This window comes from Myripristis murdjan, chromosome 9, assembly GCF_902150065.1.
Source record: "Myripristis murdjan chromosome 9, fMyrMur1.1, whole genome shotgun sequence".
NCBI lineage: Eukaryota > Metazoa > Chordata > Actinopteri > Holocentriformes > Holocentridae > Myripristis > Myripristis murdjan.
The window spans coordinates 4597114-4622941 of record NC_043988.1 but is presented as its reverse complement, the minus strand read 5'-3'; the positions used below and the strand labels follow the sequence as shown (position 1 = coordinate 4622941).

General features: G+C 42.1%; 1 protein-coding gene across 1 annotated transcript in view; it reads right to left on the bottom strand.

Moving 5' to 3' along the window:
* The window catches only part of cacna1ba (calcium channel, voltage-dependent, N type, alpha 1B subunit, a), a 150698-nt gene extending 126156 nt beyond the window's left edge, over positions 1-24542 (bottom strand). Inside the window, exons 1-3 of the mRNA XM_030059364.1 lie at positions 24283-24542; positions 21552-21657; positions 19247-19386 (exon numbers count right to left, since the gene is read on the bottom strand). Of these exons, the coding sequence (XP_029915224.1) occupies positions 19247-19386; positions 21552-21657; positions 24283-24542 (506 nt within the window). The remainder of the gene's footprint in view (positions 1-19246; positions 19387-21551; positions 21658-24282) is intronic.
* Positions 24543-25828: the final 1286 nt, after the last annotated feature.

Below are 25828 nucleotides of genomic sequence, written 5' to 3'. Positions count from 1 at the left end.
ATTTTTGAATTTATTAGTCTATATATGCCATATTTCATTCAATTATGATACCACTTCCATTGTGTTTCTAACATAAAGCATAGGAGTCGCACTAACGCTGGAAAGCCCCTCAGGATGGAATTTGAAGTAGTAAACGCACCGGGAGTTCAGAGATACAGTTATCTGACATGGCAGCATGTCTTCTTAATCCTCAAAATAAGGTTCAGTTTGCATCACATTAAATCTATCAAACACCCCTATGGAAAACGTTTTCATATATAAATGTGTAATATGGCATGCTCATGTAAGTATCAGTGAAACCGGGTGCAAGAAATGTCAATGAACACAGCCTCCTTAGATATAAACACTCAAACTTTAGCTATGAACACACAAAACTGATAAAACAGCATCATCAATCAAACACACACACACACACACACACACACACAGCAGAAACTGCATAGCACAGTGCTGGAGCACCCCAGCCCTTAAATATTCCAGAAAAGCTCAGCATAGAATGATTGAAATCTGGGAAAAATGGCCAGATGAGGAGGCAGCAGCCGAGCAAGCATCCCATGGTGTGAAATCAGCCCGATGTGAGGTGAAAGACGAGTAAAAACCAAGCAAAAAGCTGCCCTCTTCACTTTTACAGCAGGGCTGGCAAAGCTTCTCCAGGGTTCCTATACAGCTCTGCTATAGGTCAGGAAATGCACTCAACAAGAATGTGGTCCTTTCAAGGTGTTAACTGTGAGTTCTCCATGAGCAGAATGTGGATACACGAGGCCCAGACGCACATTAGCCTGAGCTGGTGCTATCAAAGGCTCACAACAATCGTTCATTTTGTGATAAAAGCATAAAATCTGGTAGCTGTGTTGGTGGATATATTTCAAACAAATCTGGATATTGGGCCATCACAAAATCGCCCCCTAGTGGCCATAGCAGGTATTTGATTTGTTAAAATGAATAAAAGAAATATTAAAATGATTCATTAAAATATTTAAAAAATGTAAATACACATTAAATTAAGAAAAAATACAGTTCTAAACACTCAGTTTCTCAAACACTTTCTGCCCCACCACCACAACCACCACTGCAAGCCAGCTAGCCAACGAGCTAGCTAGCATATGCTTCCTGGTAGGCCTAAACATTTTATTTCAACTGTAATAATTATGAATAAAATATGTTAGTTCTTGGATGTATACATTTTGAGCATCATAGATAAAGGCTAAAGAGAAAAAGAATTACTGTGGAAAACAGTGGAGAGGTACATTTTCAAGCTAGCAAAACTAGGTAGTTAAGGTAGGTAGTTAGCTTGGAACATGTAGCTAGCTTGGAATGTAGCAAGTATGTAGCAAAGCTTTAGCTTTGTTGTATGTTGTATGTAGCTATGTTCTGTTCTGTTCCATTGTAATAAAGCTTTTTCCCACTTTAAAATGTCTCTAAATTATATCTGTGGTGCTGAAAACATGAGACAGCAGCTGTAGGGTAGGCAAAGCATTCCATGCCAGTAACCACTGGCGGCCAGTTTTGAAAATGGCTGCCACAGTCATCAGAATAAAAATTTGCAGTGGCCCAATATCCAGATTCATTCAGCATATATTCAACAATGAGTGTACCAAATTTGGTGCTTTTATCACAAAATGAATGATAGTTTAGCTATGCCGCCCCACTATTCTGGAAATTGTAGCAGTGCCTATTGACTTCAGTTGTTTTGGAGAGGGCTGCTAGAGTAGTGCTGGCTACCTCCCCATATATTGTACACACAGAAAAATAAGGATGTCACGTAGAGCCTAGAGTGTCTTTTCAGATACATCTTTTCAACCTTTGGCAGCCCACGATAGCACCAGTTTGGAGTGGAGAGTGGAACCATTGTGACAGAGGTGTTGCCAGGGCACTGGCTACTAAGTCCAGCATCAGTGTGTCTGAATTCAGTCGCAGTCTGCTGGTTTGCTGCTCTATGACCCAGCACATCGTCCAAGAGTTCATAATACTCCCCTACATTACCACATCCATATTACTCCTTACTAATTTGTCCAGGGTTCTAACAAACCTAGCCTTTGCCAACTCCTCAGCAATTTTGCAGTACAATTTTTTTTTTTCCAGTACTTTTCCTTTAATATTTTGCAGGATAGGCAGCAGATTTGTAAATGGAAAGGCACAGGATCAAGCCCCTTGCAGACCCTGAAGGACCTTGCCACACTGAAACATCCAATCCAGGCCGATGCAGTGTTGTGATTTCTGGGGAGCTGAAAACTCATCGCTGCATCTTGAGATCCGACTGACCCCGAAATTTAATATTCAGTTGAATATTCATGGCAGCACCGTACTTGGAATTGGCTCAGGGCCATGAAAACATAGTCCCGGGGCGGCGTGGAGGAAGAGGGGTAGGTTTAGGGTTCAGATACAGTGACAAATCACATTAACTGTGCTTTTGTTGTTTCGCTCTGACAGCGCTTCTCTTTTCGTTAGCTGTTTTTTTTTTCCCACCCCATGAATATTCTTTTGGCATTTGTGGTAGGGAGAGAAAGAGAGGAAAAGAGGAGGGGTACACTAGGTGTTAAAAAGAGAGAGACGGAGAGAACAAGGAACTAGAATCCAGCAGTGAGTGATAGATGGCGAGAAGGGCAGACAGTGAAGGCACAAAAAGAACAGAAAAGAAAAGGAGGCAGACTGAGAAACACATGAACGCCTCTGCTCACACTGCAAACCAAATGAGATTGGTGATGAGATATATTTCTGTTTACACTGCCCTAAATGTCTCCCGATCAGAGATTTGTATTTCCCCACGTTTGCTGATATCCCGAAGCCCAAACAGATAAAAGAAATATGAGAAATGTATTCAGTGGGGACAGCAATAAAACTGATATTGCTGCAGATTTTGTGCAGTTACATTTCGAATATTGACCCCCACATACACACATCCACGCTGAAGAACCATCCTGTAATGATCCCTGACTGATATTATTGGCATTGATATTATTACATAACTTGTGCCATTTTGTGGACGCTGTTTTCCAGAGCATCTTACAGTACGGCGAACGCTTACATCACGGGTGGCCCCGGTGGGAATCCAACCCCCAACCTCAGCTGTGATATCGCCGTGCTCTACCCACTGAGCTGCACTAGACTTGGCATCCCTTTTGTGTGATAGCATGTTTTGATTCATTTTTTCTTCGCTGGAGCCTATCCACAAATATATGCCTTATAGGCTCTCTTTTACACAGCTTCATTTTATACTGGGTTGTGGTGGAGGGTTACCCCCTGTTACTCAGTTCACCACCTTTATAGGCTGATATAAATCTTTATAATGGGGGTTTATAGCATGCATCATCGTAAGCAGTGTCAAACTGATTGAAGTTACATGAAGAGAAGGTCTGTCAAAGGGGTATTAAATGGATGGTGAAAAAAAAAAAAATCACTTCCCTCCCTCTCACAGGTTGATTGACTTTTGACCGGCTCTTGCTGGCCTTGCTTTTCTGTCTTCTGCATACAGTTGAATGCTAATTATGAATAGAACTTCAACAAGTGCCTCTTCCATTATCAAAACAAAGAATGAAACCGGGAAAAGTTATTTCCAACAGGAAGAGGCACAATATTTTATGAAAATTTGAATTCACATAGTATTACCTGGGGCCATTTAAAAAAAAATCCCATCTGAATAGAGCTTTTGAGTGGATTAATGCAGTTAAAATTTTAAGAATGTTCGCTGGGGGGAAGTCCACCTCAGTGGCAGGAGGCTAACAGTTAGCATTTGGAGCATCCAGCCAGTATCCAGCACTCAGTAACAATGAGAGGAAGATAGCACCACTACTGTCCTACAGAACAGCTGGGGGGGAAGTGATAACATCTTTTTTTTTTTTTTAAATGGGGGAACTATCCCTTCATGTAATCTGGGACCTTTATCGATTTTTATTGCTCACCAGTAAGAAGTGCAACAACATCGGCAGAATAGGAATGAAAAGGAATGACTCTGAAAGCAAGACCTGTCAGTACCTGGCTGAGCTATCGTTGAGTCACTGGTATTGATCAAATATCATCAATATATTCTGGTAATTTTGTCCAGTGGGGGGCAGTAAAACAATCGTACCATTAACTGAAAGAAACAAAAACAAAAGCCATGTTTTAACGCTTTTCTGAAAATACACTTGATGTTTAATTAATTTAGCTTTACATCGCAGATTAATACTCCTAGCCACGAGTGCTCTGGCAACACAAGCAGACTCATCCCGCTCGTAAGGCCACTTTACATCTGATTGTGACGGATGGCTGGGAAGGCAGACAATAACGCAGAAAAAGAATACGGAGAGAGAAAGAAAGATGGAGAGAGTGCGAGGGAGGGAGGGATGCTTTGGGAGGAGAAGCCACAGTGGAGACGACTGGAGGCGTCGCCATAGAAACAAAGGAGGCTCCACTGATCTCATTAGAGACGAACAGCCGGGAGACCAGGATGCACCGAGAGAGAGAGAGAGAGAGAGAAAGGAGATAGAGAAAGAAGGGTGAAAGATATACACTGATTTGGGGACAGAGAACAGAGACTACATATATCCATCATATGTACCTCTATATCTCCATCCTACATATCTATATCCAGGGAGGACAATATGATTAATTGAATGGAACAGTTGAAATAATTGTAACTTTCACAGGAAATCTATTTCTTGTGCTATCACTTATATTATTGATTTTTCTTCTAATTACTGCTACTATAAGCTATTGCCTGGCTAACATAAATTCATGTCCGATCATGCCAATAAACCAGACTGAAACTGGGAAGTGAAAAGGGCGGAGGGTTGAAAGACAGAGAGAAAGACTTTTCACAAAGTTCCATTTTCACATGAAGGTGAAACTGCTTTCTGGAAGTTTACCTGCAGCTAATTGTCAAACATGAAGGGAAAGTGTGCACCGGCTCTGACTGAAGAATAATGCCGGGAGATATGATCTGGTCTGAATATAATTTCATTTTGCCGCCTTCTGCTTTGGCAATGTATGCGATCGCTGTGTCTTTGGCAATAAAGCAGCCACCGAATGGAACAGACAGAGACAGGGAGCGTTCGACTTGTTTACTTCTCCAGCTAGACATCACGGTGACATGAAGTTCCCGTATCAGTTGACTCTGTTACAACACGCCTTTGTTGTTGCACAGCGCTTGACACCCTAACTGCTTCTCCACCAGAATTAGCTGGAAACAAAACATGAGAGCTCTCGAACGCCTGCCGGCACGATTATTTCGCTTTTTAAGCTTGCCCGACCTGAGTTGAATGGCAAACTGCCTTTATGCAGCAGCTACTCTGTGATCTCATCCTGTCATGGGAGGGTTTTTTTTTTTAAACTAGAGTTTGTGTGTGTGTATTCCCAATCCACCTGGAGCCCCTTTTAAAGACTTCAGACTAAGAGAGCTGTTGGTTGTGAGAAAAAAAAAAAACACATATGTTACTGTATATATAGGAGTGTGTATGTGTGTGTCAGGAGGGTATGTGCATTCATTTGAGCAGCAGATGAGTGTAATAAGTCAATAAGCAAAAAGCAAGAAAAAAGAAATTCAGCCATAAAATTTCTACAACCCATCACGAACCACCAACACTAGACGCTAAAACCATGCAAGTCTTCATCCACATTGAATACAATCCCAGCTTGTCTCCATGGCAACAAATAAATTTGAAATTCTGAAATTGGGTGGTGGGTTGGGGGTTGGGGGGTGTATTGTCAACTTGCTCTCACACTCGCCATTAACACATCAACGTGAATGGGGAGAATCATGTTGTATCCTAAAACAGAACACCAGCAGTGCCGCTGAGAAAGCATCAAAAAAAAAAAAAAAAAGAAAAAAAGAACTTTCATCTACTATTTTTTGCTGTCATATGCTTTGGTGTAAAACACAGCGCAGAACGTGTTTGAAAAAACTCCAGTAGTCTGTGGATTTGTGTCCATCATGAAACTTTTCACTGTCACTAGCAGACTTGAGATAAGTTTTCATCTTTACTGACTGAGAGACATATGCAAATAAAGTTGTGGCACAAATAAGCCCTCAAAAACAGTGCTGTGCGAGCCGGTACCCCTCTTCATCACCAACTGCGAGCACAAATTGCTTCAGCTGTAAGACTAATCTACCAAACACTCTTGCGCCCTAAAGCCCCTTTATAATTGGAGTGTTTTCTCATGTGCTCCGAGATTGTAGGACAGAAAAGCCTCTCCCGTGTCTCGCTTGCTGGTGACGATGTTGCGTCTTGAAGAGATGATAGCTGCCGTTCTGAACGGACAACCTCATTGTGCTAAAAATAACCACCGTAATCCACTCAGAGAAGGTTTAACATCACTTTCCATGTCGCTCTCCTAAACTAAATGGCACATACCACGACTGAGCGCACACGGATGATCATTTTGCTCAAATTACTATTCATGTATTTTTCCTGTTATCAACATCTGGAAACATTCGGTTAAGTTCTGCATTTCCAGTATCACTCCACACTCCTATCGTCATAACTGAAGATTAACAGAGTATTTGGACTGCTCAAGGAAATAGGTCTACTCTTGATCTTTTTGGGGAGTCGTAAAAGGCAGTAAAAATCCTGCGGCACAACTCAAACTTTATTATTTAATCATTTGAATGTGAAATGATAAAATATAAAATTCTTTACAGTGGGTGAACTATTGCTTTAATTTGTCTGGCCAACTGGTCTACTGCAAATACAGCAAGTGTTATGTGGGCAAAATAATGATACTGACATAACTTACACATGAAGAGTAGCTTTATGTTTTGCCCTGTGCTATTAGGCAGCTGTCCATTCATTTTGCACAGTTAATATCCTCCCAGGCCAGATGAGTGGGATCAGGTTACACGACTGGTTGAGCATGCAGGGCCACAGAGGCTCAACACTTTGGACATTCTGGTTGTATAGCAGATACTTTTCCTTGCACAAAGAGAAGAGAGAGAAGTGCTGGGTGGGGTCAAGTGTTTGAAGACGTTCAAATGTGATTTGATATTGATCCCTTTAAGACTGCACACCAGAGAAGATGCCAACATACTCGCACTAAAACATAATATTTGCCATTAGGTGGTTGCTTCAATCCCAAACGCTTGGCTCATTTTTCATATGGGCGTGTCCACTGCTTTAGCCACTGAACTATACAGGACCACAGTATTTCCTTGATCAGCCAGGTTATATTGTTCTCCTTGAATGCCTGTGTGCTGATGCTATAAAATGAGACCAGCTTATCACTGTGATAGACAGTAAGTGCAAATCAATGCTTTGAGTTCAGTCGGAGCTTGGGGCCAGTGCCAGTAGTCATGTAATGGACATCAGCTTAACATAATGACAGGCCGCGCTCAATAAACTGCACTCATCACTGTTTGGCAGCTAGACAAAGAGATAACATGGCTGAACAGGGCAAAGTAACCGATTCTGGAAAGAGCCTATTTAAAATTTCCAATCTGGGTGTGGCACCCTGCCAAAATACATTAGACGTATGGGTTAATTTGATCCTACTGTCTATACATATAGATACACACACACACACACACACACATAGCAACAGTCTTTCTAACTCTTCTGCCACAAGCTGATTTTCCCAGCATGCTCTCTGGCTGCTTTCCCCTGCAGATGAGAGCACAAGCGAGGCAGCATGCAGAGATACATGGCGGCTGGCTGAGCGGTGATGGTGCCTTGGTTCCCTGCAGGGTCCCGACCTGCCCTGACAACCAGCTCTCAGATCAATCAATTCCTTGGAAGGGAGAGGAGGGGGGAAGGGGCGGTGTAGGGAGCCCTCACAAGCCATCGATCTGCTGTCTCAGACACATCACTCCGACAAAAAAAAAGACACATCAACACACACATTCTCTGTCTGCCACCCTGTCCTCATGTCTCATTCTCCACCTCATCCATTTCCCAGGAACATCTGAAGAGCTCCGAGCGGCTGAGCTGGTGAGGTTGCTCGAGTGGCAGGAGGTGCCTCCCTTCATGGTGATGAGGGAGTGAAGACTGGAAATGCTCCAGACATGCCCTGAAATGGCCCAAAGTTCAATCCAAATCGATTTTTCCTGCCTCCTTTGACATACCTGATGAGAGTCTGAGAAACACTGCACAGAAACACCAAATGGATGCCTTACACTGCTGTGAGACCCTGTTTTGAAACATTGTGACTGTCAATGGCATCAGTGGCTGGTTCACCCCCCAAAATACCAGTGACTTTTACTATCTAATACAAACAGGATGAGATGTCTAAAGGATGACTGATTATCTTACGTTTTTTAACTTATTTTACAAATTTCAGATGGCATTTAGCAGGTCAGCTGTTTTCAACCTATAGTTAGAACTCCCTAGGGGGGGACCAAGACAATTCTGAGGGGGTGGAGGAGGTGGAGGGGGTTGAGCGCTCAGCCTCCTCTGAAAATAAAATGGAACTGGGAAACGGCAAGTCATGCTTTGGTTGAATTGTTCACCACTCTGCATAATGCACCCTGTGACGGAGGGTCACGAGCCCTCTGGATGAGTGGAGTTAATATAGAGCCATCAATCCATTAAACTCTATCATAAACCCTATCCTAGCCTAAGTACCTGCTTCTAATATCTGGAACTGTCTGGGAACAAGTGGAGCACTGACTCACGACAGTTTTGTTGCATCTGACATGGCAGAATTTCAAGCAAGGCATCACTTATCAACAAAAGCCATGTGGCAGCAGTTATTTCCTTCACTGGAGTAAACAAACATGGAGCAAAAGCATCAGCTTTGTTTGAGGAAGTCTATCAGATCCAACTAATGTGCAGTGCTTCCTGTAAATGCGTGGAAACTAGGGCTGCAAGTAAGATTTTTTTTTTTTTTTACTATCAGTTATTTTTTTCAATTACTCAATAAACCATTTTGGCTATAAAATGTTTAAAAAAATAACGTTAAATGCCTATTACAAGTTCCCTAATTTCAGCGTGATGTCTTCAGATTGTTTCCTTAGCCTGACCAGCAGCCAAAAAAACATATATATATTTTTTTTTTGCATTTTAGAATAATATAAATGGAGAGACACAAATAATTCTTAGCATTTGTGAAGCTGTCACCAATAAATATTTAATAATTTTCCTTGCTAAATTGCTAAATGATTAAGAAATTATCAAAATTCTTAAATTTCTGTCGATTGAATAATTGATTAATCGACTTATTGTTTCAGCCCTCATGGGAACACAGTCTGATCACACTTTCCCACTGAAAAACAGCACAGAAACAAATAAAGCAAGAAATAACTCCAGCGTTGACTGGGAAATGCACCAAGACCTTTTCTCATCAAGGCCTCAGTCTAACCTCTGTGTTTTCATGTGGCCAAATGAACCCAACAGCACGTCTAAACTAAACACATGTGAAAGTGCCGGAGGAGCCGAGCGAACTGGGTTCCTCACCCGCAGGCCAGTATCCAGCTGAGCACCTCAGCGTCGCTGTGGGATCAGCAGTCCATTAGAGCAAAGCAGCCAGTTATCTGTCGGCATGCCAGCAGTGCTCACTGAAATATGAGCTGTCATTCCGATGAGCCTCTGGAACAAAAACTTCAGTGCGCTGCTCATTGGGTGGCGGGGCAAGGCCGTGCAGTAATAGGAATGAATAAAGCAGGATCACTAAATGTTTCTCCACTCCAGTGAGCTGGCCAATCAGGCATGGATTCGCTCATCAGGAAGGATGGGGATCGGCAGCACACCGTGTCGCTTACGATGCCTTGCACATGGACTCCAGTCGACCAACCCTGGGATTGGATTGAGCTCAGGGAATTGAACCGCGCTCCATGAGTGATATAGAAAATAATCACAATTAAAGCATTTTCTATTCACAACCAAAGCCTCATGATAGTAAAGATCCAGCCTACATTCAACTGAATGCTGTGCCAAGAGGGAATTAGATTTACTCTTTTATTCCTCAGATTTCTTTCTTAAAATAAAATAGTGTCACACTTTGTCCAGCTGCAGAACAACATGTCTGGAGCTGGTGGGGATTATGTGTCTTGCTCAAGGACACTTCACCAAGGTGGAGGCTTGTCGACATGGAGTTCTGGTGTAACCATTAGAGTAATCTGCATTTTCTCCTTTGTCTTCGGTCATAACAATGTGTGTGTCTAAGAACCCTGGCCATTGTTTTTTGACAGCCCTTTGAAAAAGTCATTATCATTATTCAGGTCACAGACCAGCAGGCACCATCAAGAGACAACAATACAGTTTAGCCTTTGTAGTGCTGACACATTAACAAGTGTCATAGGTGTTTAAAGATCTATTTGGGCTGTTGAGGTTTAGTTTCTTTATCTATCAGTTCAGTTAATGTGGCAAAGAAGCCTCAACTGTCAATAAAATCATTACCTAGTGGCTAATAGGGGTGGGGAAAAAAATCAACTCACTTGAGTATCGCAATTTTTGATTATTAATCTTTTTTTTATTTTAATTACTGATTGAATTTAAAGTAAAGATTGGTATCATATGAAACTACAGGACCTATGGAATCTGTTGGCACCAGGCATGTCATGCTAGGTTGTCAGCAAGGGTTCTAAATATCACTCCAAATTTAAGCTAAATTTTGGGGAGGGAAAAACTGGCGTAGCCATTTTCAGCGGGGTCCCTTGACCTCTGACCTCCAGCTGTCTGAATGAAAATGGGTTCTCTAGGCAGCCACAGTTCTCCCCTTTGCAGACATGCCCACTTTATGCTAATCCCATGCAGTTTGGCCCACAAACCATGCAGTAATAATATGTTGTTGTAAAATGGTGTGTTTGTGCAGACTGGGGTCTAAACAGTGTTGGAGTTGCATAAATTGGCTTTGACTGGAAAGCTGAGACTCTTGTGGGTTCAAAGAGCCACATTTGAATCATGTATGATGATGACATCCTCCAGAAACCTTATATCCACAAACTAGAGGATAAGTCAAAAAACAAAAATCACAATAAACTGTACTGTCCAATTGCAATACTTGCAATTTGCAATACATATCAAATTAACATCCAAGTATCATGATAGCAGTGAAGCAGGGGATCAACATATCGTCCCAGCCCTAGAGGCTAATTTGCTACCAGTGTGTAAACTTTGCTGGTTTCAAGGGAATGCTGCCATTGCTAACCTCTCAAAGACCTTAGAAATGTCCTGATCAAAAAACTGATCATCTGAAGGAGAAATCAATGGAGTTATCCTAATTCCTTTCAAAATACTTTGTCATTTGAACGCTTGTATATGAAAAAAAAAAAAAATCTTGCCCCCATTTTTTGACCTGAACATGACTGGTAAAGCCTAGTTTAAAAAAACACATTTCTAACAGGCTCTATCAAACATGACTTCACAATCTAATGTTTTGCTGTAACTTGCTGATGTGTTACCAGACCAAATCCACACACACAATTAATCGGGAATATTCTTAAACAGTTTCTGTGCTCTCTCCCTCTTTCTGGTCACGTCCTTCCCCTCCATTTCTGTTTATTGGCTGGTCGGGGTGGGGCATTCACAGAACCGCTGACATTTCCCAGTATAATTGTCCGCTTCCCAAGAATAATGCCCACTTAAATAAATGGCTTGGAGAGTGACACTCAACATGGCTGCTGGTCAAACACCTCAGTCCCTGCTGGGCCTTTTCACTGCACCAAGCACAGTCACTGAGCACAAAATGACATGGTTCACTACAGGTTGACCAATATGAGCTTTTAGAGGCCAATACAGCCACATATAAGGATGCAACCTATCAATTCTTGACATTTTGTGCTGATACTTAGTATGTGACCACTGTCATATCATATATAATATATATTTTTTTTTTGTTTGTTTTATGTTAAGATTATCTCAGGCTTGGTTTTGTTTAATAATGATGAAATTCTGTCTATTAGTTGCACATGCTGAAGGGACAGGTTAAAGCATATAGCAGGAAATAGCCTTAGGGTGCTTAAGTAATGATGCTGTATGAAAAGGGGGTAGGCGTAATTAAGTTTTACTTCTTGATATATTATAAATTAGCAATTCCATTCATTTCAATTCACTTCAAAATATTCTGAAAAATTACGGGTATTCAGCGTCTCCCCAAGGTTTTCTGAAACTTAGCTGCTCCTTAAGGCAGGGTGAGGCAGGTTTCATTGCAATTTGACAGACTGACAGTTTCGAAGCTGCTGAGTAAAATCCGCCCGCTCTGCACTGTAATCATTTCCCTGGTCAGCCATCTGAAATGAATAACAATAATAAAAACATAGTCATTAGCTGTGGTCAGGGAGGAAGGTCCATCATATCAGGGTCGGACAACACTGACTGGCCAGTATCCAATTTTTAATAAAAAGACCCATATCTGCAAACCTATATATCAGTGCAACCCGAGCACACACCCTCCTCCATTACTTCTGCTCATTCTATCACTTCCTCCCCCTCTGCCTTGCCTCCCCTCTTCATCTTGCAGCTCCATGTCAAACAATTTTCCTTCCTATGAACCTCCATCCTTCCTTAAACTTTTATCATTATAGAGGGTGATAGTTCAAAATGGCAAACTTTCCACATTCCCCTCTAACTTAAACAGAATGTGTAGGTAAAAATCTTTAGTCAGACAATTACTTTTAGTCTTTTTTTTATAAAACAGTTTTATGTTGTTGTTTTTTCTCTAAAACTCACTCAGTTTTCACTAAATTATCAAGTTTAATCATCTTAAAGTCCAAATTGCTCTATTTAGTATGTTTCAGTTATTTTGTTTGCTCAGACATGTAAGGATTAAAAATGATGGGGGGTTGTATTAAATTTTCTCTAATAACACTTGTTTACTATTTAAATTCACAGTATCAGATGAGACTGGGCATGCTGTATCGCTATATTTATTATAGAAAGTATAATATCCCTCAGGCAAAGTATATACTCCGCACAGTCCGTCTCAGAGAGGATTGAATGCACACTCTCTCTAACCGGGCTAATTCATCTACAGTGAAACCTAATAAATTATTCATTTATTTGTTCCATTGCATTTCTCTTCAGAGAGAGGCTGATTAGAAAGGATCCCGATGTACAAACGGCCCAGTCTGGCTTATTGTAGTGATTGGTGGTGGGGTTTGTGCATTAGGCCAGACCACAGAGCAATCACAGCATCACCATATCCACTGTCTGGATCCTGATAACCCTCTTTACATCAGTGAGGAAGCACCCTGGAGCCAGAGCATCTGACTGCCCAGTGCTGGTGTTCAGTATTCAGAGAAGATCCACCTGGGACATCCAGATGGCTACAGTATAGTACAGCTAACTCACAGGTGATGCTGCCACCTTGCTCTAGGCGTGGTGGTATTACAAAATTCCAGAGTCTAGCAGTCCACATGGCTAACACGTTTGATTGGCCACATGCCTATCAGGGCAGTGTGTTATCCACTTGTGTTACACCAGGAGGTCCTAGGCCTTTTCGATCTCAAAAATATTACATGCAAACTACACAAGCACGTTCTCAGAGCTCATTTATTATTTAGTAGGGTGCAAAACAGCTCCCAAATACTTTTAACACATAAATGAATGCCAGGAAAGTGGATGATGCCAATATAAAAAACAAGCTCAGCTACTCATTTTTTGAGAAGTTAAACATCTCTTTTCTTGTTATTTTTCAATTTGTTTTGGAAAACACTGCAGGGAGCTTTTCCAGGAAACTTCCACGTTTCCTGGAAAAGGAAACGTGGAAATGCTTCTCTCTAAAGAATTATCTTGTCACCCTCCTGTGCTTCAGGAGGAAATGACCTGACATTACTTTCACAAATAGTTGTAATTACATGCAAAAATGGGTACCAGGACTTGCTGTTTTTTATACTGGAAAAATCAACTTTGTTTGCGTTCGTTTATGCGCTGATTTTGGGACCTGATTTGCCACTCTACAAAAGTGAATAGTTTTGGGGATTAGCACCCCAGGGGAGCAAAGAACAACTAGTGAAGATATTTCACCACCATGTGGACCCACATAATGTCCAAGCAACTATACAACCCGATACTCAGTTTTGCTTTAAAGAACATTTCACCCCAGAGGCTCTTCCACAAACACTGCTCGCTCGCATTTAATATTAGCCATTGGCAGCTTCAGTACAAGAATACCAGTGTCAGTATAAGCCTTCAAAATCCCATGTCCAACATGTCTTTTGTTTTTTCTGGCCAGCCTCACCTCTCCACGTGCAGCTACAAAGGGTCTGCAGGACTGTACTGTAATCATACACTGTTACTACTGCTGGCACTCTGAGGCTCATTGGGTAAGAGTGTTTGCCAAACATGGAGACCCAACAGTCCCTGGTGTTGGTACAGGGGGAGGTGTGGGTGCTGCTGAGACAGAGCCAGGATCCTCTGTTGATCACAAGGCATTTACACAGCAAATACACACAACCGGTTCTTATCATAATCACACCAATATCCCTGTTGCTAAGGCTGTGGCACTCCAAAGTACATTTGAGACGACAGAAGATGATGAAATAGAACAGGGAGGGTGTGGGGGGAAGTTTAGAATGAAAATTATTTTAGGATATTTAGCAGGGTTTTTTTTCTCTAATCAAAAATAGCCTTTTCCCAGGAAGGCCAAATAACAGCTGTGAAGACTTTATAGTTTTTAATGCACCATGGCTAGAATGACTTCCCTAAGGCAAAGACCATCTCACCAGGATTATCCAACCCAATGACTCCAACCACAGAACTGTGACAATATTGACGGCAGCAGTCCACCGAGGGTCCGGCAGCAAAATAATACACAACCCTCAGGTCCCAAAATACAGAGAGGGACAGAGTTGCTTTATGAAATGCAACCACTGAAAAAAAGGTAGAAAAGCAGAGCAAGGTTATTAGAATTTTCAACACAAAAATAGCAGTCAGTCTGCAGGGATACTGAACACAATAAAAGATCAATGTAAGTAGCTACAGACACACTGGAATATTTCCTCCCTGCATATGTGCCATACTAAATCCATTTTGGAAAATTCACGATGTCTACAATGCCTTGGCTGTAGTTGAATAACATTAGCTAAAGCTCCTGTAGTGTCTCCATTGCTAGGATGCTAGTATGAAAATATTTTTTATTTTTGGGGCACATCATTCCTTCTTTCTATCTTTTATTGTTGGCAAGTGGCCATGATATAGGCAGGATAATCCACCTCAAGGTGCACTAAAGGGATGGTAAAACCATACTATTTTCTTAATTCGTATTATTCTTGAGTACTATCTTCATCATCCACCATGATTTAGGTCTTCCTAAAAGTCCTGAAATTGGGTTTTAGGGCCTACATTTTCTATAGTGATCCATTCCAGCAGGACTGAGTAGGCTTCAGGTTCCCTTGCAGGATAATGATATTGGTAAGACCAGCCAACTGTGAAAATACCAAAGTGAAAGAGCTGCGCTAACCCTCGTGATTATAAAACATCAGCTTGGTAAAACAATCTTTGCAGTGCTGCTGATAATTACTGTTCCTACCGTCAGAGAAAGATAACAGATGCAGCTGAAGAGCCAATCAAATGAGAATGGGAGGAATGCAAGCTGAGGTTGTGCTCTGATTGGATTGCTCCACTCATACATGTGAAAGAGAGTCTGATCCCCAGCAAAACCATTTGGGTCAGGAGGAATCCACCGATAGGACTCTCTGCACATGGAAAGGACTCCAGGTTCTCATGGTTGGATCATTCTTTCTTCTCAATGATGTCAATAAAAAAAGCATTTTAATGAAAAATGACACATTTTAGTTTACCATCTCTTTAAAGTGTTTGAATGCATGATGGAGGCAAATAATCCCCCTGCTCAAAGTGGAGGGTGGGGGTCATTTCACCACTGAAATAATCAACACTATCGTTATCTTGGGGGGTTGGGGGTTGACCATTGGAACAAGCCACTGCAGAGATCCAGCAATCTGTGTTGCTTTGATCCAACAGCTATAAAGAGGAGCGCTGAAGTGAATCTATTCCCTCTGCGTTCTGTTCAATAAACTATTGATCTGGGTGAGAGCACAGGGAGGCAGATATATGCTCTTATTAGCAACTCCCTACATCTTATTGGAACACGGCAGAGGTCTGGCCTGGCCTGCGGGAACTAAATCCAAGCTCCTCCATTCTAGCATCCCACCAGGTCTGATTAGCTGCCCATGAAAGATGGCCCAGGCCTCTGTCCTCAGACAAAAACACATGTGTGCTGTGCATGGAGATCAATTGATGGCGTGTTCTAAACGGTAATGGTGTTAGAATGACACACCCTGAACTGCATTACACATTAATCCTGAATGTTCTGTGGGCTTATCGACGACCTTGTCCATCAGTTCAGGGTTCAGAGCACTGACACCACTAGGGATGTTCCTTGCATTCCAAGGCTCTTTTTGTTGTTTAAAAGTATATTTTTCTTATTTGTATGCATAGATGACCAAACGCAAATGATGTCAAGATATTTCCAGAGCAGTTATAATGGAGTAGAAAATGTTTTAGATAACTAAAACACCGATAGTAAATGGCAGGTTTTTGTGTCAGTATCTTCAAATCAAATAGTGAAGGCTTTTTTCATCAACATTCGACAGTCAGCAAAGAGAAATCCATCGGAGAAGAAACACAGTGAAGAGGCAGGTTGAATGGAAGTGTTTGCCACCTTGATATAACACTATAAGACTTTAAAACACTATTAAAAAATCTGAGTTTGGACCTTTCCTTAAAAGGGACAGTAAACCCAGTTAAAAACAGGGATGTTCTTACTTAGCATTATGTTCTATCTACACCATCCAGCTCCTAAAAATTAATAAGTGTAAATAAAATAGAGTTTTAGGGGCTGCAGTTTTAAAAGTAAAATACATTCCAGCAGGGCAACAATGATGTTGCAGCTCTAGTAAGACCAACCAACTGTCCAGCAAAGTGAAAATATCCTGCTTGATAGAAATGAAGGAGCTACAGCTCTTACTAGCGCTTCAACAATATGTTAGGTTTCATAGCTGCTGTAGCAGTCCCTGCTCCTCACTATAGTTTGCTGAACCTAGCACAGGATGACAGGTGCAGCTGAAGGATGTCAGTTCAGTCATACAGGGGTAGGAGGAATATAAACTGTTGTCATGTTTTGATTGGATCGCTCCAGTCATATGTGAAAGTATCATTTGATCGCCAGCAAAATCTCTAGTTTGACTAAGGAGAAATCAGTTGACAGGCTTCTCTCTGCAACTTCAGGTTCTCCCACTTTCATCATGTTTTCTACACTCAACTATGACATAACATTTTAATGAATGAAAAAAATGACATATTTTAGTTTCTTATCCCTTTAAGGAAGGGTGAGCCATCTCGCCCAATCAGCTAAAGGGGAAACACTTGACATGAATACTACAAACACCTTTGTTCCATCTCCCTGTAATCTACGACTGAGCTCCATGCTGGTAATCAGTGACTCACTGCTAATGACTAACTGCAATGGGTTTCTACACAGCACATCCTGCAGGAAATGGACACATTATGGGCCAGTGATTTGTTGTGCATATTTAGTATGTGTGTTTGTATGTGTGCGTGGTTACATGCATGACTTACTGTGCACATCTATGTGTACGCTTGTTCCGCTGCATCTGACCCATACTAGTGATCCGGTGTCTGGCTGGGCCGGGCTCAATCTGTCAGTGTAGCATGGCAGTGATAAGATGTCCAGACTGCTGCTGTAATGGCCCCCATCCACCACCCGGCCCTTCAATTATGGTTATCATGTCAGCCCCCAATTCAATCAGGCCTGCCTGGGCCACTCCCATCCACACAGACACACACACACATATACACACATACACTGGAAGAGGCTCTGGCTGCAACCACGTACAGGCTCTGACAAGCTGTCAATAACCCTCACCTCAGCCCATCAACATGCCTCGCTCACATCAGATGTGGCACGCATTCACATAAAAGTGTGGAAACACTAGTGCCTGGCAATTAATTGAAATATCAAAATCGCACTATCCAAATTGCAAGAGCCGCAGTTTTTCATAAAATGTGTGAAAAAAACACCATGATAAATTCAGTATTGTAATGCTACAAAGATGGCTTGGCCTACAAATTATATTCCCTTGAGGTAAGAAAATTTGTTTGTTTGGTACAGACCCCAGCAACCATCACCTTATCATCATTTTAATGTTTTTTTTTTTTCAGTGAACATGAAAATTCTGATGCAAAACATATTATTCTCAGCCCTAATGAGCACACACACACACACACACACACACAACACGGAGATCTCTCCCTCCGTTCAAGCAAAGCCAGACTCATTCCAGGGGAACGGCACTTATTACATTTCCCACCAACTGTTTCCTCTTCTTCCTCGGCCACGCAGGAGCAAAAGGTTTGAGAGTGACTCGCAGTGACTTCCACTGGGGCGGGGGTGGTGGTGGAGGAGGATCTGTTTATCGCAGTGAGGTTTCTGACGTAAGCCCCAATAGATGGGACAAATAAATCTCTGAGCCATTAGGCAGGAGAGAGCCAGGGCTGTTCCCTCGTGGTACTGGCAAAACTACCCAGGGACTTTCTCCAGCGTAACAGCATCCTCGTCACTGCCCTACCACCCTCCCCCCTCCAAACCCCTCCTTTCCCCTCCATCCCCCACTCCTCCCATCCCTCCTCTTCATCTCCACACCGTCACACCATCAGCGGTGTTACCTTGCTATTTTTCTTTTCTTTCTTTTCCTCCCCAGATAGTCATATAATGGATACTCAGTCCTACCGATTTTAAAAAACTTGTTGGCCATGTGGTACAAGGGTGACAAACTGGAAAATCCTAACTTTTCGATGTAAAAGTCAACACAATAACAGTGTTTCTATCAGGCCACACCCATCAAAGTTTATTTAGATGAATATCAAATCTGCATCAGCTCTATGAGAGGACCAGCAACTCTCCACATAACACTTGGCTCAAAATAATACTGAAAAATTGAAAAATCACTAAAAAACAGCAGTTACTCAGACTGAAAAATGTATTCTGAATCCTGTGATGGAGGTACCCACACAGACACACACTCACACACACTGGATTTCCATTTTGTATCCATTTCGGTGTTGTGTGCGGGTTGGTTTTCTTTTTGGTTGTCCTTTTCCTTTCCTTTCTTTTTCCCTTTCCCTTCCTTTATCCTGCACATATCGATCACAGACAATACTGCCTTATCAAATCTCAGTTTATTGAGATGGTGTGAGAACACACTGCCATCTGGGATGGCTTGGCTCTATTGCATCTTGATCGTTAGAAGCGCGCGCGCACACACACAAACACTTAGCTTTGTTCTTCCCTCATTAATCGGCACTGACCATCAGCTCTGTCAGTTAGCAGCTGTATAAGCCATTAGGCCAGGGCTACTCACCCTGTTAGGACCACCACAAAGTCCATTACATTCCAGCCATTACGCAGGTAGGAGCCTTTGTGAAAGGCAAAGCCCAGGGCGATGATCTTGATGCCAGCCTCGAAACAAAATATTCCAATAAAGTACGGCTCTGTGTCATCCTGTTGGGGTAGAGAAGAGTGGATATGGGGGGAATTAAATTTAAATTCATCCATTAGACTGACACATCTGTTTGCAATGTATTGGCCAATACTGGCATATCAGTAAACTCTTTTGTCCAGTCAGTGTTGTCAACTTATAACCCCCCAACCCAGATGCTTAAAACATGAAAATACAGTTATAACCAGAAATTTCAGCAAAACTGCGTCTGTGTGCACAGTATTCGTGCACATATTTGCATTTTAGTGAGTAGATTAACGTATCTATTTTTAAGAATGTTAGTTGGGTAGAAGTCCAGCTCAATGGCAGGAGGCTAACAGTTAGCATTTGCAGCATCCAGCCAGTATCCAGCACTCAGTAACTCTGAGAGGAAGATAGCTCCACTGCTGTCCTACACAACAGCTAGGGGGGAAGTAAGTAAGTAATTTCAAATGTTTCCACATGGGTGAACTATCCCTATAAGGCGAACCCACCAAAAGACTTTCATTAATTTATGTTTCAGCGGAGAGTTTTAGTGTCCAGATTTAATTCAGATAAGGAGGACCACATCACACCAATTCTAAAAATGTATTTTAAATTATCTCATTGTTTTGTTTAATAGCTTAAATGTCTTTTAAATGGCTCAGTACACAATTCTATATTCAATATGCCTATCTTATAAATGAATGAATGCGTTAGACCTGGTGCTTCACTTAAACTCTCCCAGCAGCCGGAATTAAGACAGCTGGGGAGGCAGCATTTGGAGCAGCCTCCCAGCCCATCTCCCAAACACCAACTCTCTAGAGGATTTGAAGACAAAACTTAAAACGCACCACTGAAACATTAACCTCATGTTCCTGTGTTACTTTGCAATGTGTCTTACATTATGTCTTCTACAAGCTTTCTTTTTCATGACTTTTCAAGACTGTTAATCATGCTTGCAAGGATCTTTGGATAATGCTGTTGTAAGAAATGTGCTATAAAAAAAATAATAATATTTTGTTTTTATTTGATTTGATGTTGATTAGGTGGAGCCATCACACACTTTTGTAATTTCAGTGAGCAGGGAGTGTGACGGTCAGAGCCTGTAGAATTTTTGCATCTCAAGAATTATAATGTAGGACACAGAGGGGCTAGGTGAAGAAATAAAAGCTGTATAATAGACTTGTAAGGTGATGAGACAGCGCTGATGACACATCTGATGGCTTTATATCATCATGAACTCTCAGCAATATGTCAGGAAGCGCTTCTGCCCATCTGAGAGAATGGATCAATGGAAATGGGCAGCTGGGAGGCTCCTTGCCTCAGGGAGTGACATTTCATTCTTAAAACAGCCCTGCCCCTGCCACTTCAAGCTCTTTGATTGGACAGAGGGGCTCACAGCATTTGCCTCTTTACGGGGAGGATTTTAACAGCAGGGCTGGGTGTGGGGGTGACTTGATGATACACAGGAGGATCAGAGGCAGCTCGGTGGGGCGGGACTCTGCTTCACTTGAAGCACTACAGAGGTTGAATCTTCTCTGCCATTAAGTCAAAAATTTGGTTTTGCATTAAAATAACAAGCTTTTGTAAATGAAGGGAAAATGGGGTCATTTTCAGGCTCACAATGGAGAATTTTTGAAAGTCTTACATGATTATTATATGATCTGACAAGCAAAGTTTCAGTGCTATTTCCCCATTCATGTGTAAGATTGAATTCAACACTGAGTTTTAGGAACATCTGATACTTGAACTGACTATGTCACTGCAGACTGAAACTCAGTTTATAGGTGGACTGATAAGGTCAGAGGAAAAGGAAGAAAGATTGGACTTGACAGAGCATCAGTCTGGCTCTTGATAGTAGTCAAACAGATGAAAACAAACAGTCCACCACATCTTGAACTGTATTCCAGTGCATCTAAATTGAGTGGCTAACTGACACAGGGAGCCAAATATGGAATTATTTCATTTACGTAAGTTAGAAAAGCATCACAGTGGTTGTAGATATTTGAATTTAGTTTCACTGCCTTTACTATTTTTAACAACTACACAAACATTCAGTTCAACAACAAAAAGTGAAAATTATGGATTTTTCCACCCAACATCAGCAGTTCACTGTCATTTCTGTTGTAAGTGACACTTTTGTAGAGCCTGCAAAAGGTGTTACATAGTTAAAATTGACAGTGGACTCAGCATAGAAGTGACTTACCAAGCGCTCTGACATGGGTGTCTTGTCATGAGCTGGTAGGTGCTGCTCCAATGCCAGCACAATGCAGTTGGCTATAATGGTAGCCAGGATCATGTACTCAAATGGAGTGAGGCTGTTAAGGAAGACTTGTAGAAAAGGAAGGCAAATATTGCTACTTATCCAACCTCAACTGCAACATTACATCTACCCAACAAGCCATGGGAAATGCATGAGGTGGACTCAGAGATTACTATTTCTAGGAAAAAAAACACACCTTAACATTTCTGAAAGACAGCTATTAGCAATATACCTTGCATTTCTGGGTGCATTCTGCTCTTTGGTGGTGCATATTTCTTATTATCACTAGCTAAACATAAATGATGTGGCATTACAAAGATATTTCCAGTCGCTGCAAAGTACACATAATGTAGACAATTTTTCAGCTATGTCAAAGATCAAGTGTAAATATCTGGTTTTGGTGTCAGCTTAAATGAATCAAGAAGCAAGAGCCTTTTTCATGCATTTTGAGTAAGGATCTTAGACACACCCCAGTGTTCACACACTATTTGACCAGCAAGATATATTTATATGCTTACCTTTGACTGAAAGGAACACATTTTCAGCAGGTTCATACAGGTATTCTGGGAAATGTAGGAAATCATAAACTAAAGTACAAAACAGGTTGAGGGATAGTGAGCGAAAAAGTGAACTTGGTTACAAAACAACTCCTGGAATATACTAAACAATGTCACATACTGATGACATCTAACAGTGTAAGAGGGTAGACTTTTCTTTCAAGGGCGATATAAGTAAAGTAATCACAAAATCTGCCACTGCCAAAAGCCTGCTGGGACTGACTACACTTTGCAATAGGTGGCAATTTTGCAGTGCTGAGCAGGAGGAATGGCGCTCGCTATTTCAAGAAATTGTACATGGATCTGCAAAGATTATTGGGTAGCTCCTCTGCCTGCAGTGCACTGCTGCTGTTTATTAGTGTTACCAGCCCATGGTCCCCTCAGGGGCTGTATGAGCTCTGCAAGAAGGAGGAAGTTCTCGGGAGAGGGAGCTGGTCAATATACTAGAGCCACTGGCCTCTAACTGCTTGGAGCCATAATGGATCATTCTGCAGTGTTGCCATGATTGCCCTGCATCAGGATAAAAGGCTTAGTAATGCACTGCTACGTCAATGTATGATAAATGTTTGCTCAGCACTGAGGGTAACCAACCAGTTACTTAAGTAATGGAAACCATTATACAACTTAATGTGAATTAATTGCAATGTCTTGCACACTCATTAACAAAGAAACAGTGTTTCACCATTGATTTTTCAAAAAAAAAAAAAAAAAAAAAAAAAAAAATCTGCACATCTGCAATGCATTTTGCTGGTGAGTCAATACACCAAACTCAACAGGTGGTGTCCAGTCACACAATCTGTTAATGCAAATAATATCAAATGAAAATTGTTCCAGGTAGTAATTTTAAACATGCCCTCCTCCCCCATTTCCTCAGTCTTGCTTATTTGTTTGGTGTCACACCCAAGCAGACTGCCAGCGCCTTGATGCTCAGGCCAGCTCACTGTGAGCTGAGAGTTCAGCACCTTGGACAGCACCCTCTGAAGACTAGGCAGCACACAAAAACATGCACAGCTCTTTTGCAAAACAATTAAAGACCAACATGAGCCAAACAGTGGTCTTCCAAAACAAAGAGTGTAACGCTGGCAATGCCCAAATCAACTTGGTTTGGTGAAACTTGGTTTGATTGGCTGTGAATCCTTATCCTGTTCACTGTACAAGCTACAGGCCAGACACAGGGCGGCTACCATCCTGATGGGACCTGACATGGCACTGGCTCCCATACTGAGGTCTGGGGAACTCCTGGGGTTTTTGAGAGGGTTGCATACAGTTTGAATAAGGACAAGGAGAAAATGCACTGTTCTGATCAGAGGTTTCAATCTCTGCCACTACAGGTAAACAACAAAAATCACAGATTATGATCCCTGGAACCCGGCTCCTTTATAAAACGGGAATTTAAGCATTTGGTTTCTTGACTTGAAAAATGTTCTGGACAGCTTCAAAACAACATAAATGATAATAATATATAAATAAATACCTATCGAGTAAAAATGGTCCCGACATAAAGTCAAACATATTGCAGTGTTCTGCAGTGACAGTGTGACACAGTCTCACCAATAGGTCTACCTTTGGGTGACAGTTAATCCCGGTCTGTGGTGTTCTCTCCTGTAAAACGAAAACTGGCTGTTAAAAAATCTGGCGTTTTAATTGCACTTTGCTTATCGACAAGCGTACATACCTTGTAGAACACGTCCTAAGACCTTTACGGAGACGTTGAGAGCTACAAGTAAATGCAGCCCAATAGAAAATCGATCAATGAGCTCTTAACTGGCATTAAAAAAATAATAATTTTAGAAGTGCTTTCGATGGGTCGCTACCGCGTTGTGTATTTTTGGTCAACAGAAGATTGCGCTGAACAGCAGGAGAGCCAATATATAAGTTGGCATTTCGTGTGAATAAGTGCTTAATAATGCATTGTGTGTAAGCCGAAATGAAATGTGGCTCTTAATGATTCCTAAGCCGTCTTGAGTCGTGTTTTCCCAGGTATGAAACTTTGCCGGTAAGCAAGGTAGCAATAAATAGCCATATTTTAATGGCGTTCGGCTTGGCGGTCTCTCTCTGTGGGATAGAGCGGCACGTATTGGGGCTAGACAATATTAACTGACTGCCTAGAAGGATATGGCCATTCGGTGATCTTTTTGGCATATTTCCGTATGATGTTATCCTCGCTGAAGATGAACAGAGAGCGGTTGACGGTGAGGCAGTTCTGTTTGACGGGGATGGGGTTGTAAATGGCCATGGTCCGGGCTCTCTGGGCCATCGTCTGCTTGTACATCCTCTGGCCCCCGGGAGGCCCCGTCTGCCGGCTGGCCCCTCTGACAGGGCCCGCAGGACAGCTGCCTCCATACCGGCTGGACAGTTCGTCTTCAAAGCGAGCCATTCTTGGATAGCACAGATCTTGCTGGAGAAACCAAAACCGACACCAGAAAAGAGATGGAGAAGAAGCATCACAACACACACAGTCGTCCCGGCCACCAGTTCCTTTAGGTGTGTGTAACGTCCAAGAGAATAAGAGTCAAACATTCACAACACAATAAAAGGAGAGGGGGGGTCTCTTCTTCACCAGCGTCAGTCTGTTATCTCCTCCTCCCTCCTGCTTCCCATGCTTTCAATTTCCCCGGCATGGAAATGTTGCTGAAAGTTTATATTTACAGATTCCATGATGCATCATTTTCCATGGGTGTTCCTCCTCCGGCTGACTGCTCCGATCTTCTGCTGTACAATATCACTGGCCGCTACAAGTCCATCTGTGCTTGAAAAGCCCCAGTCAGCTTAACACACAAGACTGCGCAGGATTAACACTGCCAACCGCCCGAATGTGGCTTCAACAATATTTTTCTATCAAACATGGTCCAAAAAACAACTGATGCATCGTTTCGGTCCGGGGTCTCCTCCGCCCAGACTCGTTTTCACTGCTGCGGTTTTAACGTTATTGAGTCTTGTTTGTGTCGCCTCGCCCCACCGCCCAGGTTACAAAACAAAAGCTGAAAGAAAAACACACGTATATCAATTTTTTTTAACTCACTTGAGCGAGGGAAATGTGGGGTGGTACCGGTTTCTTCCGTTGAATCACGGTTAATGTAAATGTCTAATGAAACCACTTTCTCCACTGATGGAGACAAGCCACGTGACACGGGAGACGCCAGCCAGTGGCTCCACCTGGACCGGCCCTGTTTCCATAGCAACAACGAAGAGAGCCACACCAGCATCAAGCTAGCCAGAAGAAAACCATCAACAACTCGGCTTCCGTACTACATTGTCAACGTAAAACGATTTACGAACGACTGCGACACGGTGAACACAGCGACAAACTGCGGCTCTTTCCAGACTATGATACAGCACAGAAAAAAAAAAATTAAAACGAGGGTCTAGCGAACGGGAGGGTGCCGTGTGTTTTAGACCGGCATCAACGTCGCCACGAGAAAACAACACAGAACTTCCCTTCCTGCTTTTTCGCAATTCAGATTCCCTTTGACGCACATGTGTCGCAACGTTTCTCTTCAAATGAGATTACATCAAACTTTAATTGTGCCCCTGGGGAAAACGGCTCGCTGGCCCGGCAGGTAGTAATAGGATGACGGGAAACAGCGAAGATAAACAGAACATGGCAATAAATGTGATATATGGACAGTACTTAAAGAACCGCTTAAGTGCAGATGTATGACT